This window comes from Heptranchias perlo, chromosome 31 (genome assembly GCF_035084215.1).
Source record: "Heptranchias perlo isolate sHepPer1 chromosome 31, sHepPer1.hap1, whole genome shotgun sequence".
Classification (NCBI taxonomy): Eukaryota; Metazoa; Chordata; class Chondrichthyes; order Hexanchiformes; family Hexanchidae; genus Heptranchias; species Heptranchias perlo.
This window is the reverse complement of record NC_090355.1, coordinates 29,207,025-29,222,986: the sequence shown is the minus strand read 5'-3', so window position 1 is coordinate 29,222,986 and position 15,962 is coordinate 29,207,025. Positions and strand designations below refer to the sequence as shown.

The window sequence follows — 15,962 nt, the reverse complement described above, 5'->3', positions numbered from 1 at the left end:
CCACACTTCTGCAACATTGAGCGTAAATGCACTGGGACCAGTTTGCATTGCTCTGATCTTTACTGCTAACCTGTTGTGAACTCTGCCCCTCCGCAGGTGGTCCTGGCAGCGGGAAGGGAACGCAGAGCGCGAAGATGGCCAGGCGATACGGATTTGAGTCCATTTCAGTGGGAGAGATCTTACGTCGACAGATGCTGCACCACGCGACCAGCGATCGGAAGTGGGAGCTCATCGCACAGATCATCGCCAATGGGGAACTGGCACCTCCGGTAAGGGATTGGACCGAGCACGGAGCAGACATGAACAGAAGGGGAAAAATATACAATGTACATCCAAATAAAATCTTTACAAACTAGGGTGGGTGCCTGAGCAGGAAAAGGAATAAGAACATAAGCAATAGGAGCAGGAGTAGGCCAATCGGCCCCTCAAGCCTGTTCCGCCATTCAGTAAGATCATGGCTGATCTGATCCTAACCTCAAATCTAAATTCATGTCCAATTTCCTGCCCGCTCCCCGTAACCCCTAATTCCCTTTACTTCTAGGAAACTGTCTATTTCTGTTTTAAATTTATTTAATGATGTAGCTTCCACAGCTTCCTGGGGCAGCAAATTCCACAGACCTACTACCCTCTGAGTGAAGAAGTTTCTCCTCATCTCAGTTTTGAAAGAGCAGCCCCTTATTCTAAGATTATGCCCCCTAGTTCTAGTTTCACCCATCCTTGGGAACATCCTTACCGCATCCACCCGATCAAGCCCCTTCACAATCTTATATGTTTCAATAAGATCGCCTCTCATTCTTCTGAACTCCAATGAGTAGAGTCCCAATGGCTTCTAATAATTATTGTTAATTATTTCTCTGAATTTGGGCTTATTGGATTAAGGTGAATTTTCAGGCCAAAGAATGGGTAGTTCAAAATCAGAGTAATTTATTCTCAAACATCTGCACAACATTTAAATAAATGAAAGAAAGATCTTGCATTTGTTGGACTGGCAAAATATACTTTAACTTTGTCAGCAGTTAAAAATTCGAGTCTAACACATTTATGCAAGCCTTTTACAAGCTCAGGATGTCCCAGAGTGTTTCACAGCCAATGAAGAACTTTTGAAGTGTAGTCACTGTTGTAATGCAGGAAACATGGCAGCCAATTTATGCACAGCAAGATCCCACAAACAGCAATGAGATAATGACCAAATTATCTGTTTTTTATGATGTTAGTTGAGGGATAAAGATTGGCCAGGACACCAGGGAGAATTCCCCTGCTCTTGTTTGAATAGTGCCACCTGAGAGGGCAGACGGGGCCTCAGTTTAACGCCTCTTCCGAAAGACGACACCTCCGACAGGCCAACAGTCCCTCTGTACTGCACTGGGAATGTCGGCCTGGATTACGTGCTCAAGTCTCTGGACTGGGACTTGAACCCATGACCTTCTGACTCAAAGGTGAGAGTGCTACCACTGAGCCATGGCTGACAACTGGGAGTCAGATAAATGAGAGTTTTGATTCCCAAATGTGCGAGACTTCACTCCTTCTGAGCATGCTTCACGCTATTGTCTTTAGCTTGCACTCAAAATGGGTTTGTTCTCTCTCTTGAATGCCGGCAGTTCTTACCCACGCTGCTTAGCATGAGTGAAATAGTCCTATGAACTTGGTGGGGTGGTTTCATTGAAAATCTGGCACTGGCCAACTTTCAGAAGATATCTGGGTTTGAAAAGCTGGAAGCCAAGGTATGAGAACGATTTCTCCATCTCCCCCACCCCCAGAAATGCGCCAAACACTCTAAAATGTGACTTTCTTTATACCGTCTCAGGAAACGGCCATTGAGGAGCTAAAGCATCAGTTTATGCAGCACCCGGACGCAAAAGGCTTCATTGTAGACGGATTTCCCAAGGAGATCAGCCAGGCCTTCACATTTGAAGAACAGGTGAGGGCTGTCAGTGCATTTCTCTGGTCCGCAGACCACCGCCTCATTCAGTGCTAATCTTTACCGCATGGCGACGCTGCATGTTGGAATGAGGGGCGGGAGGAAACGAGGTCACTCCGCTAAACTCCTGACCTGAACAATGGTGCATTGGGAGGGAGGCTGAACCGTCTCCCCGGGAATGGCCACTGGGCCAATCTCGCACCACCTGTGCTGGCCAGCACATGGGAACAACACCACCTGCACGTTCCCCATCCAAGTCACAGACCGCCCCGACTTGGAAATATATCGCCGTTCCTTCATCGTCGCTGGGTCAAAATCCTGGAACTCCCTTCCTAACAGCACTGTGGGAGAACCTTCACCACACGGACTGCAGCGGTTCAAGAAGGCGGCTCACCGCCACCTTCTCAAGGGCAATTAGGGATGGGCAATAAATACTGACCTCGCCAGCGACGCCCACATCCCATGAATGAATCAAAAAAAGGTCAGCTGTAGTGCAGGTTAGATGCAAAATATCACCCCCTCTGCACCCTAGGCTCGACCTCTCCAATGCCCTTCTTGCCAGCATCTCCTCCTCCGCCTGAGTTCTGCTCGTCCATCACTCCCATCCTCACTGACTGGCACTGGCTCTCAGTCCCCCGTTGTATTGAATTTAAAATTCTCACCCTTATCTTCAAACCCCTTCATTACCTCGTCCCACCCGACTTCTACAACCTCCTCCAAACTTATGTCCCTTTCTGCCCCACTTGGGTGCTCTGACTGCACTCTGCCCCACCATTGGTAGCAAAGCCTTCAGCTGCCTTAGCCTTGCTGTCTGGAACTCTCTCCCTAAACCCCTCTGCCTCTCCACTTCTTTCTCCACCTTAAAAACCTTCCAAAAAAAAAAACATTTTTATTTTTATTACCACCACCCCACCCCCCAACCAGGTAGAGCAGTTTGGGACATTTTGTACGGTAAAGATGTTCTATAAATACTAGGGTTGAAATTGGACACGGTCGAGGATGCAAAACAGACGGAGTCGCATTGGCCAATCGTTATGTGACACACCTGATACTCAGATATTGAAGTCAACGTGACTGAATATCGAGCGAGGTGTGTAACAGGCGACTGATGTGATACTGTGTGTTTTGTGTCCCCGCCCGAGTCCAAATTCACGCCCTGGTTGTTTGCCCAAGAACATGCCTTAAATGGAAAGTCAGAAGAGCGCCCCCTACTGTACCCGAGGAAAATTTCCCTTTCTCCCACATCAGTCACCCAGAGGCCTCTCAGCGTCTGCCTCATTGTGGGTAGTGTCGTGCTGTGGATTCATTCACACTCACCAACGAGGGAGGGTTGAGACTGTCTCCCAAACCCAGTTGGCTAGACTCTGTACAGACAGCAGTGAGATGTTCAACCCATCAATCTGGATTGGATTTGAACCCATGTCCCTGAGTTAAAGCAACATGTGCTGGCAGCTCACTTTCCAACACACTGGAGGCCGTTAACAAGTGCGGTCTTGGATCCCATTATGTACGAAAGCTGTTGAATTTTCCTTAAAACCCTTCTCAGCGTTCGCCGTCTTGTCACAGGCTTTTGATCTTCTCCATAATTAGTCAGGTGATGACCTTGGAATATTGCCCTTCCTTCAGGAGTTGTGTCCTCTTCCCTTTTGTGTCTGATTGATACAGATTGGCTCTCCAGACTTGGTGCTCCTGCTGGCCTGCTCCAATCACCGGTTACGACAACGCCTGGAGAAGCGAGCGGTGCAGCAGGGGAGGCTGGATGACAACAGTCACGCCATCGAAAGGAGGGTCGAGACCTTCAAACAAAACATCAACCTGATCGTGAAGTATTACCAGGAGAAGGAGCTCATTGTTCGGGTAAGGTCGCCGTGGGTAACTGCACACTGTGTCCTTAGGTTTTTGCATTCCTTTGTTTGCAGCCCGCTCTTAGTTTATTATCCTTTGTCAAATATTCATTCATGAACAAAACTCTCTGCAAAGGTTAACTCCTTTTTAGAACAGTCAACTTAGGTAATTACTTTAGTGTCAGGCTTGACGGAGTGGGCAGCACTCTGGCCTCTGAGTCAGGAGGTTGTGGGGAGCGCATAATCTAGGCTGACGCTTCAGTGCCGCACTGAGGGAGTGCTGCACTGTCGAAGGTGCCGTCTTTTGGATCTGGTATTAAACCATAGACCCCATCCACCTGCTCCCGAAGACACAAAAGATCTCATGGCACTGTTTGAAGCAGGGCAGTTCTCCCCAGTGTCCTGGCCAATATTTATCCCCCAACCAACATCACTAAAATAGGTTATCTGGTCATTTATCTCATTGCTGTTATGTGGGACCTGGCTGCGTGTAAATTGGTTACTGAGTTTGACTACAAAAAAAAGAGCGACTACACTTCAAAAGTAATTCACCGGCAGTGAAGTGCTTCGGGACATGCTAAGGATGTGAAAGGCGCTATATAAATGCAAGTTCTTTCCTTTTTTTTTCTATTGCCAGCCTTTGCGCAGCCCCGAGCCAGGTCAGAGCGGGGTATTCTTTAGAAAGGCTACACGCAGGTGAGGAACAGACCCAATCACTCACGCGCAAAACACATCAGCTGACGTGTCCGCACAGGCTACTTTCAAAATGCAGCAGTGAAAAGCCAACAATTACTGTCCGGTTTTCGTTCCGGAAAATCCAGTGCCTGCCTGCCATCGGAGGGCTGGGGTGGGCGAAGGTGGGATATTTGCCCAAGCCGGCCTCTAAAACCCCTAAAACCTTTAAACATCCCCTCGGCCCCTTGTTAAAAATAAACTCTCTAGTCTTTTGGTGGTGGGGGTGGGGGGCTAAGGAGCACCCCCAGTGGGATCCAGACGTACCCCTCTGGAGACCAGTATATAGGAACAGGAGGAGGCCATTCAGCCCCTCGAGCCTGTTCCGCCATTCAATTAGATCATGGCTGATCTGTATCTTAACTCCATCTATCTGCCATGGGTCCGTAACCCTTACCTAACAAAAATCTATCAATCTCAGTTTTGAAGTTTTCAATTGACCCCCAGCCTCAACAGCTTTTTTTCTGGGGGGGGGGAGAGAGTGTTCCAGATTTTCACCACCCCTTGTGTGAAGAAGTGCTTCCTGACATCGCCCCTGAACGGCCTAGCTCTGATTTTAAGGCTATGCCCTCTTGTTCTGTACACCTCGCTCCTCTTGGTGTTGTCGTCTCTGGTTCAGCGCAGGGATTCCCCGCCCCTCCCCTGGGGTCACCCCCCCCCGTGACCCCTGACGTCATTGGCCTTGCAAGGGGCAGGCAATGATTGCGACTCTTATAAAACCGACTGGAAGATTCCGGAAACGGTGGGGACTTGTTGCAACTGGGCCCCTGCCATTTTCCGCCTGATCCTTACTGGAGCGACAGTAGGAGCAATAATTCAGCAACCAAATCGAAGTCTGGGCTGTGACATTTGAAGGGAAGGGATCTTAAATCGGTCCGTGCTAATGGTATCCCCTTAACAAGACCCAACTGCTCAACACCCTTGTGTTCTGTGCAGAAAATGCTGGATGATTCTGCTGCCGGCCTGTCTTTAATGGCTCATTAAGCTGTGATTTAAAAATATCGAAAAGCACCACTCGTCTCTCCATCATTCGGCAGATGATGAATAAAAGGCCTTTGTTCCTGACGTTGAACAGATTCTCCTCAGTCACTGCCTGTTTGTACAAGTGCCACAGCTGAGGATTCGTCTCTGCTTCCAACTCTTCCACTTCAAGCAGCTATGAATTCAACTCTCACAGGCCAATATTCTTTCACCTCCAGCTTCTAATCCCGCCTCCCATAACGCCCTTTCATGTATCTCTCCCTCGCTCTGTATTATTCCTACTGGTACGACCGTTGTTCACCTGAACTTCCCTCATTACCCCTGAGCTCCAAACATGCCCTCCTTTATGCTTTTCCCAAAGGTAGGGGAGTCTATAACGAGGGGGCATAGATTTAAGGTGAGAGGGGAGAGATACAAAAGGGTCCAGAGGGGCAATTTTTTCACTCAAAGGGTGGTGAGTGTCTGGAACGAGCTGCCAGAGGCAGTAGTAGAGGCGGGTACAATTTTGTCTTTTAAAAAGCATTTGGACAGTTGCATGGGTAAGATGGGTATAGAGGGATATGGGCCAAGTGCAGGCAATTGGGACTAGCTTAGTGGTATAAACTGGGCGACATGGACATGTTGGGCCGAAGGGCCTGTTTCCATGTTGTAAACTTCTATGCTCTTCCTCCTCCCTGCGTCCTCGCTATTTTGAAGTGAAGACTCATTACACAGTTTCCGAATCCAACTCCTTCTTTCGCTGGACTTCAGAAAGGTGCCACTCTTTCCCTCCCTCAGACTTTTGTTCCTTTTACAATCTACAGGCTTTTTAAAACCCAGAAACAAAAGTATTAAAATGCCGGAAACACTCTGGAGGTTAGTGTTTCAGGTGCGGAGCCAGGTTTAAAACCCAGGCGTGACATTACCTAACCACTACTTCCTGCTTTACCTCATCTCTCCTACTCTATCCAGCCTCGGTGCCCTATGGCAATGGCAGGGAGGTTGACTCCTTGTCGAGGTTTCCCAATTTAAAAAAAAAACGAGGGATCTTTTCATCACATAGTATCTGTATTTAGAAAGGGTGACAAATTTGAGCCAGACCCCGATAGGGCCGTTCGCCGTACACCATTATAGCAGGAATACGAGAGTTGTGTAGCTGCACCTCAGTGTTTCAGGGCGATGCAATTAAACCATCTGTTTATGCTCGTGCGGAGCACAGACACCGGCATGGACCAGTTGGACCGAATTTCCTGTTTCTGCGCTGTAAGTTCTGCATCACTCTATGAATACAAGCTTCAGATAACGCTCCTCATCCCACTGAGAACCCTACCTTGTCACCTGGAGCAGAGTCCCTCGTGTGTGGAAGTTCAGATGTAAAATATTGAACCAAGGCTTCCAGCACAGGCCTGATGGGCCGAATGGCCTCCTTCTGTGCTGTAACATTCTATGAAGGCTTCTGATACATTCATTTTACAACAGGAAATCTCCAAGCTTGCCCAATGGAACCACATTGTCCAACTCCTCTGCGCTCCCAGCAAGTATCAGCTGGTTTTATGAGATTTTTTTTATATATATATAAATAGAGAAAGGTGGAATGCCAAAGCCCATAGTGCAGGGCAGCACCAAAGTTGAACAGAGTAAAAGAGAAGCTGAGGGGAAATCGGGAACTTGATGTCAAACTTGAGGCTTAACGATCTGTAGATTGCAGGAGGAAGGAAAGACTGAGAGACGTAAAGAGTTCCACTTTTGAGGTCGTGAGAAGGAATGAATTTGACTAAGAGGCTACGGGCACTAAATTGGGCGGTCTAGCACCCGTTGTTTCGGTGCTACGCGGCCTCCCGGAGATCCAAGATGGCGTCTTGGATGCGCACGCACATCCGCCGGACGCCATCTTGGTAAAGGGTTTAGCGCATGCGCAAGTAACGAATGCCGGCCTCATGTAAAGTAGGGAGAAAGTGCATTTGATCATTGTGCAACGCTGATTTAAAGTGATATACACCATTTTGACACTTAACACTCCACTCAACACTGTCTTAACTGTGATCATCTAAATATGCCTTAGTGTTCCTGGAGGACCCCCCCTCCACCCCCCACCTCCCCCCCCAGCGCTTTTTAAAGGGACCATGCAGGATTTACAGGTTGGTTGCTGAATTATTGCTTCTGGATGCGAATGCATTTGTAACTGGTTTTGGGGGTCTCCAAAATACTAGGACGAGGGATCATTGCCTAACATTTCGAGCCAGGACATGCAGCAGTGAAATGAGGAAACGCTTCTACACTCAAAGGTTGGGAGATGTCTGGAATGCTCTTCTGCAAACAGCGGTTGATACTAACTCACTTGTGAATTTTAAATCTGAGATTGATAAATTTCTGTGAACCAAGGGTATTAAGGGATATGGAATTAGGTCACAGATCAACCATGATCTCATTGAATGGCGGAACAAGCTCGAGGGGCTAAATGCCACTGCCACTTGCTGCCTCCTGTTATGCGCCACCTTCTCCTGCAAGAAAGCGGGATGTGTGACTGGGTGATGTGCCTGTCATGGTTGAATAGCTGCCATTGTGGGTGGGTGGCTTGCAACAGTGATAATGTGTAATGGTGAGAGGAAGCATCTGATTGGAAGAGTTGAGTACTGATGGAAAGAGTTTATTGGTATGTGGGGGATGGGGGGTGTAGTGCGTGGTGCAGTTGGTAGGAGCCGCCACTTGACAGTTGACCTCACTCACCTTGACCACTCATGTCAAAGCATTGAACTTCTTTCTGCACTGCATCCATGTCCATGATGCTGTGCGCCTGGCATTGACTTCGTCCCCTGCTGCCTCCCACTTTCTTTTGAGCTTATGCCTGGAGGGCCTCTTGCCCACCTCCTCTCCCCATTGCAGATATAGGATGTCCCTCCTTCTGTCCACCTCTTGCACCAAGGCCTCTAGTTCATCATCTGAGAACCTTGGTGCACGCTCTCTCACAGGCCTAGTACAACTCAGATCGGCAGATTGGTGAGGTCTGGCATGCTGATTGGAGGATGTGGGATTTAGTAGTGCGCAACCTTTATTCAATGTTTTAATCTATCTCTTTTTTTTGTTTGTTGTTTTTTTTTGGTGATTTGTATATTCTGTGAGACCTGGCAGGTAACACCTGTCTGTCTGCACACTGATTGCCTTGGCAACGGGCAGTTGAAAAAACTGTCTGTACTCACCAAGCATTGTTCTGTGAATTATAAATGCGATTTCATTTCGAGGATTTCATTTTCACATCGTTCACCTGACGAAGGAGGAAGCCTCCGAAAGCTTGTGAATTTAAAATAAAATTGCTGGACTATAACTTGGTGTTGTAAAATTGTTTACAATTAAAATAACTCAACAGTGTGTAAACATAGGGACGGGACCTGCATCTGTATTTTACGTGTGCGATGTCTGATCTCCGTTCAGGCTCCATGCAGACAGCAGACTGTTACTTTTAGCAAATTACAGGTGCCGGCTACCTTTAAGAGATTTTGGCTGGCTGTCAGGGAGACAGCCTGCCTTTAAGAGATTCAGGCTCCCTCTGCTGGTGGAAAGTGCAAATGTCCTTGAATCCTCGTGTCAACAATGGTTTTTAACACTTGGCTGAGGTCAGTGCTGAGGCCAGTGATGGAAACACCAGGCGCAGGTTAATCGCAGATCATGGTACCTGCGCCCGGTTTCATGCCTTATCCAATTTAACCCCCTATGTATCATCTGGCCGTGTTGTAGTTAATAGATTACCTAAACTACACAAAATGCTAGTCCATTCTGTTACAGACCATGGCGGTGGATGCTATAAGTTACCTGGACGACTAACATCCTTTTCTGACAAGAGTTCCTGACAACTGAGGCCGTTAGTTTGGGGACTCCAGAACAAACCCATCCCAGGAGGCCAAAGAGAATTTCAGCTGTGGCACTCTTCAAATATCATTCTTCGAAATCACGACAAACTCGGAACCATCGTAAACCCATCTGAAAATGGAAGTCCTGACCGATTGCTTAGTAATTCAGTCCAAGCCAACTCCACCGAGTTAGAGAGAAAGCAGGGACTACATTACCCGAGTTTGCAAATTTAGCAAAATGCCAGGAGTGACTGTGATCGGCACGATAACTCCTCAATTGAGCGTCAACTAGACTCTGGTGGGAGGCACAGCATTGTGGCGAACATTGGTTCCTGAGCCTACCCATCATAGAAACCATAGGTAGAAGGAGGCCTTTCAGCCCATTGCGTCTGTGCCCGTGCTAGCTCCCTCAGTGGAGTTAATGTTTCAGGTTGATGACCTTTCGTCAGCATTAGTCCCTGACTTGTTTTCTTGAGTTTTAGAACTCTTTCAAATAAATGCAGATGTTTTTGTAAAAGGATTTTCTCTGAACTTACCTGGGGGGTTTTTTTGCATTCGAATTTCCCTTCCCGCCCCCACCCTGATTTTTTTTTGATGCTAAAAATAGAATCTGGAAAACACCTGGAAAAAGTTCCGAACGGGTTTTGAAATCAGCGATGAAAACCAGCTCTAATGGGGCAAACGTTGTGTGTCTGCCCTCTCAGCACCGGCCAGGACCATTCCAGGCCGTGATTAACGGTGAGTGGGGGGGGGGGGAGTGGAATCACAGTCTGGGACTGCGCCATTCTGAGATAGGCACAGCCAGAATGTGCCGTGAGCTCGGGCATGGAACTTTTACCCCAGGGATACTGGGAAAATGTTGCCGTCTCTGGAATTGTAGGCCAGCAGGAGCCAGCGCCTTCAGGAGGAGGAAGGAGTTAAAACCGTCAAGAAAATGGAGGGCCACAATCGACAAGATTCAATTGAAGACCAGGAGGCTTTGCAACGGGCAAAAGATGTCTTCAGAAAGAAGGTGTTTTTTTTTTCACAAAATGGTGGGGGAGTTGTACAGATTGTACAGAGACAAAAAGCTACAACAGGAACACTCCTCTCAAGCCAGCTGAAGATATCTTAGTGTATATTGTTTCCAGCCTTCAGTCAGATGTCTGAATGATTCATCCAATTAACATTATCACACAACAGCAACCCATCTTGAAACCTTAGAAGTGTTCACCTCGTTGACACTTTGTGTCTTACCTACTTGTTCTTGTTGTCAGGAAGAATCGTTCATCCTTCACCACATCGGATGATTGTGTAAGCTCGGACTCTGGTTGCTAGGGAGAGGAGGTTGTGGAGATTTTTTTTTTCTCGAAAGCTTCCAGGATATGATTCAAAGGCAGACAATGCCAGGAATTGATTAGCTCCATTTTACCTGTAAAAAAAAAAGAAATTGGACTCAAATTGCTGTTACAGCATTGCGTAACAAGCCAGTGGTAAGGGGGGTTGTCTCCTCGTGTGTCAGCCCATCACCTCACTTTGCTCACTCCACAGGTTGACAACTCTCAAAGGCTAGAGAGCATTGACACATATTCACCCACCCAACCCCCCACACCCCCCACTTGAAACAACATGATTCCACTAATGAATTAAGAAGCTTTCGGAGGCTTCCTCCTTCCTCAGGTGAATGTTGTGGAAGGAGGAAGCCTCCGAAAGCTTATGAATTTCAAATAAAATTGCTGGACTATAACTTGGTGTTGTAAAATTGTTAACAATTGTCAACCCCAGTCCATCACCGGCATCTCCACATAATGAATTAAGAGAAAGACTTGCATTTCTTTAGCGCCTTTCACGACCTCAGGACGTCCCAAAGTGTTTTACAGCCAATGAAGCGCGTTTTGAAGTGTAGTCACTGTTGTAATGTAGGAAACGCGGCAGCCAATTTGCGCACAGCAAGATCCCACAAACAGCGATAAGATAAATGACCAGATAATCTGTTTTAGGTGTTGGTTGAAGGATAAATATTGCCCAGGACACCAGGAAGAACTTCCCTGCTCTTCTTCGAAATAGCGCCATGGAATCTTTTACATCCACCTGAGAGGGCCTCGGTTTAACGTCTCATCCGAGAGGCAGTATCTCCGACAGCACAGCCCTTCCTCAGTACTGCACCGGAGTGCCAGCCGAGATTTTGTGCTCAGACCTCTGGAGTGGGACTTGAACCCACAAACCTTCTGATTCAGAGGCGAGCGTGCTACCAACTGGACCAAGGCTGACACCTAGTAAGATATAGTTACAGTTGCACAAGCAGCAATCATACACCAACCCAATGTCCTGGGACGGAAGAGACCCAGCAACCACCCATGACCAATTAGCCCACTGACAGCGTGAAAAGTAGATATAAGCCCCCTCCTCCCACTAGACATCTATAAAATGTACAGGTTCCCTCATCAGAGCAGCAGAATCTGAAGTCGTCTCTTCTGTCCCTCAACTCCATTTAAAGACATCTTTGTTTCTGGTTCTTAATTTGAAAGAAATAAAGACTTTCATTTATCACACCTCCCATGAACACCCCAAAGCGCTTCACGTATAATGAATTAATTTAAAGTGTAATGACTGCTGCTCTACAGACACATGCTTTCGAATTTTGTACACAGCAAGATCCCGCAAACATAGTGAGGTGAATGACCAGTTGATCTATTTTTGATGGTGTTGGTTGAGGGTGCAATGTTGGACAGGACACCAGGAGAACTCTTTACCTTGAATAATCACCTGAACCACAGGAACAGGCAGACAAGGCCTTGATTTTCCATCTTATCACAAGAAGAGCACCTCCTGACACTCCATCAGTTATCATAGGAACAGGAGTAGGCCATTCAGCCCTTTGAGCCTGTTCTGCTATCAGTTGGATCGTGGCAAACCTCAGGAAGATTAAACCCACAACCTTCTGACTCAAAAACAAGAGAGCTACCAACTGAGCCAAGTTGACTATTATCACCTTTGTTCCCATGTCTTCAGCCACAACCAGAAGTCTCACCCTCACCATCCATTTATCTACGGTAACAATGAGAAACTTAACACAGGACATCCAAGGTGTGAACAGCATTCAAAAAGTCCCTTTGTGTGTGTGCATGCAACAGTGGTGGGATATTGGGGCATACAGAGGTGCAAGTTCATCTCTCTACACCTGAGAGCCAACCATTGTACTTCCATCTGGAGCCAATTCAGACCTGTGAATAATTCCAAATGGACCAAGCTTCACTGGAAGGGGTGCAGTAATTGATGGAGCTGTCCAGCTTTATACTTGGAAATACATAGAGGTTACAACACAGAAACAGGCCATTCGGCCCAACAGTGTTTACCGTGTGCCAATAGTTCCAATCACGTTTACCCATCCTGTGGGTCATGAAATGCCACCTCCTCTCGTGGTTCAGCAGGTGGTTCTGAGCTGTACAGAGCAGGAAGATCCCAGGTTCGCTCGCCAGTCTTTTAGGGGAGGGCAGAACAATTGGCCAGTGACTGCTGCTGGAAAGTGCTGGTGTGTGGAGAGTGGGCGAGGGCAGGGTTGGGAGTCACATGCGGTTGAATAGCCCATGTTTGAGGCTCACCTGATAAAGCCTGGCCATTTGTGCGAGATACCAGAGGGCTGCTGTGTTGGACCTGGCACCATACCTCAGGCAAGGTACTACATTCGGGAAAACCGAGGGGTTATGCGTAGAAGCTTTGCCAGCGTAGGACTAGAATCATGGAATGGTTACAGCGCAGAAGGAGGCCATTCGGCCCATCGAGCCCATGCCGGTTAGACGTCGGGAGGTTTTTATCTACTCAGAGGATTGTCGACACTTGGAACGAGTTACCTGCTCATATAGACACTGCAGATTCGCTGCAGAGGTTCAAAGAGGAGCTGGGCGAGTTCCTTACTGTGGCTAATATCACCGTGTGCAATCGGTAGATGGGACTTTGGGTACGTACCTCATGGTCACCATAATCTCCAGGAACATGTTTTGATTCCCTCAGCGGTCGGAGAGGGGTTTTCCAGATTTTTTTTCCTTGCATTGGCCCAGGGTTTTTTTTTAAAAATCTGTTTTGTTTACCTCGCCCAGAAGATTACATGACTACAAGTGGGAGGGGACACTGGGAGTCACGATGCGCAGTTGCGTCACGATTGTTGGGACAGGCTGGATGGACCAGCCGGTCTTTTCCTGTCCGCCTTTTCGAAAGAATCGGCACCTTGAGGGACGAACGGGAGGAAAAGAGAAGAAAATTAGGGATGGGGGAGAAACAACTCTTTAAAATTTATAATTAGTTGTATAGGATGAACGAACTCTGCTCAGCCCATCTGGGTTGTTCCATTAAACCATTCTTTCACCTTTTTCTATCCTGAACCTTTACCCTCTGTTGAATCAGGGATCAGCCCAGTTCTCTTTTGAATTGGTGTTTACCGCTCTGTTAGCAGCCTGCTCCTATCACAAACCATTCAGACTTCAGTGTCACAGTTTAAGGCAACTAGTGAATCACTCCCATTAAATCCCTGACCAGGTACCTGTTGTTTGGGTATAATTTTATTCCGCTTTTGATTTATTTCCTGACAGCCATTATACGCTCCTTGTTGACATATGGTGACTGTCTCATTGAACAATTAGCAACTATCTCATTCACGGCAGGTTTTATTGTGTAATCATTTTCAGTAGATTGCCTGGAAATCCTAAAGCCAGTAGATGTTGTTTGTCTGCATGCGTCTCCAATTTAATTTGCTTTTACCAATAAAAGGATTAAGTAGGTTTACCCATTAGAGAAATGCAATATCTGTGCTGCTCCCTGCATGCTGTGTGAGTCTGTAGGTAGACTTCTGCTTTCTGGCAGCGTTACATGTGGTAATATTGGGGGCCAATTTGACTTTAGGCAGTAGTGTGAAAGAGGCGATATGGGACCAGCTGCCCGCTATTCATCTCTCCTGATTTTCATTTCCATTGAAGTCAATGGGAGAGATGTATCGCACAAAATTACATCGAATTTACAGCACAGAAACAGGCCGTTCGGCCCAACTGGGTCTATGCTGGTATTTATGCTCCACACGAGCCTCCTCTCGCCCTACTTCATCAGAACATCCTTCTATTCCTTTCTCCCTCATGTGTTTATCTCGCTTCCCCTTAAATGCATCTACACTGTTCGCCTCAACTACTCCTTGTGGTAGCGAGTTCCACATTCTAACCACTCTCTGGGTGAAGAAGTTTCTCCTGAATTCCCGATTGGATTTCTTCATCAAACAGTAGCTCCTGTTTTTAATTGAAATTCAAGACCTCTAGATTGGTGCTGCTGGGTTTTTTTTTTTGCACAATTTCACAATTATCGCTTCGGCTCAGTTCAGCTCCCAGCAACCTCCACGATTCTCGATGGTGCAGCGAGTATTTCTTGGAGCCAAAAGATTTTTAAAATTTGTTACCGTATCCAGTTTCAGAAACAGCATGAAAATGGTGGCTCCAAATCAGGCGGCCAAACCCACTGCAAGGCAGAAATAAAAATTACCTCCTCTAAAATTAAATTTAGTGCAGTTCTGAGGGAATGTTGCATTCTCAGAGGTGAGATGTAAATCGGTGAGATGTAAATCGGGAGAGATGTAAATCGGTGAGATGTAATCCAAAGTCAAATTACCCCCTATTGTCTCTGTGTTAAGATGAAAGTTGTCACTAAGCATCATGTATAGGAGTGTTAAAGTTGTCTGAACAAACTCAGGAGTTTGTTACAAGGCAGGAACACATCAAAGGGGGTTCTGATAAAACAGTAAATCACGATAGCTATATTTGAGTGGTTTAACAAGATGTCACTTCAACCCTGGCAGTTTGCTGATGCAGTGATGTTAAATCTAAATATCAATTGAATAAAGTGCAGTGCTGTTGTATGAGGATTCATAAACGCTCCCTGGTTTACTAAACGTCTTATCAGTTTCAGTATTTAATTTAGTGATATATGGGCCAAGAGTCCTCTGGGACTGGATCGCAACCCACTGTGCCCCTCCCCCCTCTCAGCTCTGACCCTGCCAGAGTTCATGGGGTCAGTGGAAGGATATGCAATTGAAATAGTTTAACAAAGCAAACCTGGCACAAGTGTCACTTTGGACAGGTCTCTGGCACCCGCCTGCCCCTGGGGCCCGCAGTGCTCAGCCTTGGCCTGTTCTCAGATTTACCTAAAGACAGGTTGCTTTCTTCAGGATTCCAGGCCGCTTCCCGGGCCTGGTCCCCCACCGGAAGGGTCCGCATTAGTCCTGGCGGAGGCTGGCGTGCCTCACCTCACTCTGCGGGCTCTTTACGCACGACCCCACGGCCCTCCATGAATCCCAAGGGCTTCCACTTTGTTAATGGTCACCAGCAGCACATGGTGCGGGTCTGCGCCCGCTTTCCTGGGAGATGCCATGATGCTTTATTCTCAGCTCCTCCATCGTAACAGCAGTGGAGACTGGTTCTGAAACACTGCTCCTGCGAGGGTTACAGCAGTGGCTGATAAGAGCCTGTAGCCTGTTCACCCGTCGCCCCTGTGCTCGCTGACCTACATTGGCTCCCGGTCCGGCAATGCCTCGATTTTAAAATTCTCAAACGTGTTTTCAAATCCCTCCATGACCCTCGCCCCTCCCTATCCCTGTAACCTCCTCCAGCCCTACAACCCACCGAGATCTCTGCGCTCCTCCAATTCTGA

General features: G+C 47.3%; 1 protein-coding gene across 1 annotated transcript in view; it reads left to right on the top strand.

Annotated features, from left to right (window-relative positions):
• The window catches only part of LOC137300638 (adenylate kinase isoenzyme 1-like), a 119,237-nt gene that overhangs the window by 22,308 nt on the left and 80,967 nt on the right, over positions 1–15,962 (top strand). The window contains exons 5-7 of the mRNA XM_067969849.1: positions 97–269; positions 1,805–1,918; positions 3,584–3,775. Of these exons, the coding sequence (XP_067825950.1) occupies positions 97–269; positions 1,805–1,918; positions 3,584–3,775 (479 nt within the window). The remainder of the gene's footprint in view (positions 1–96; positions 270–1,804; positions 1,919–3,583; positions 3,776–15,962) is intronic.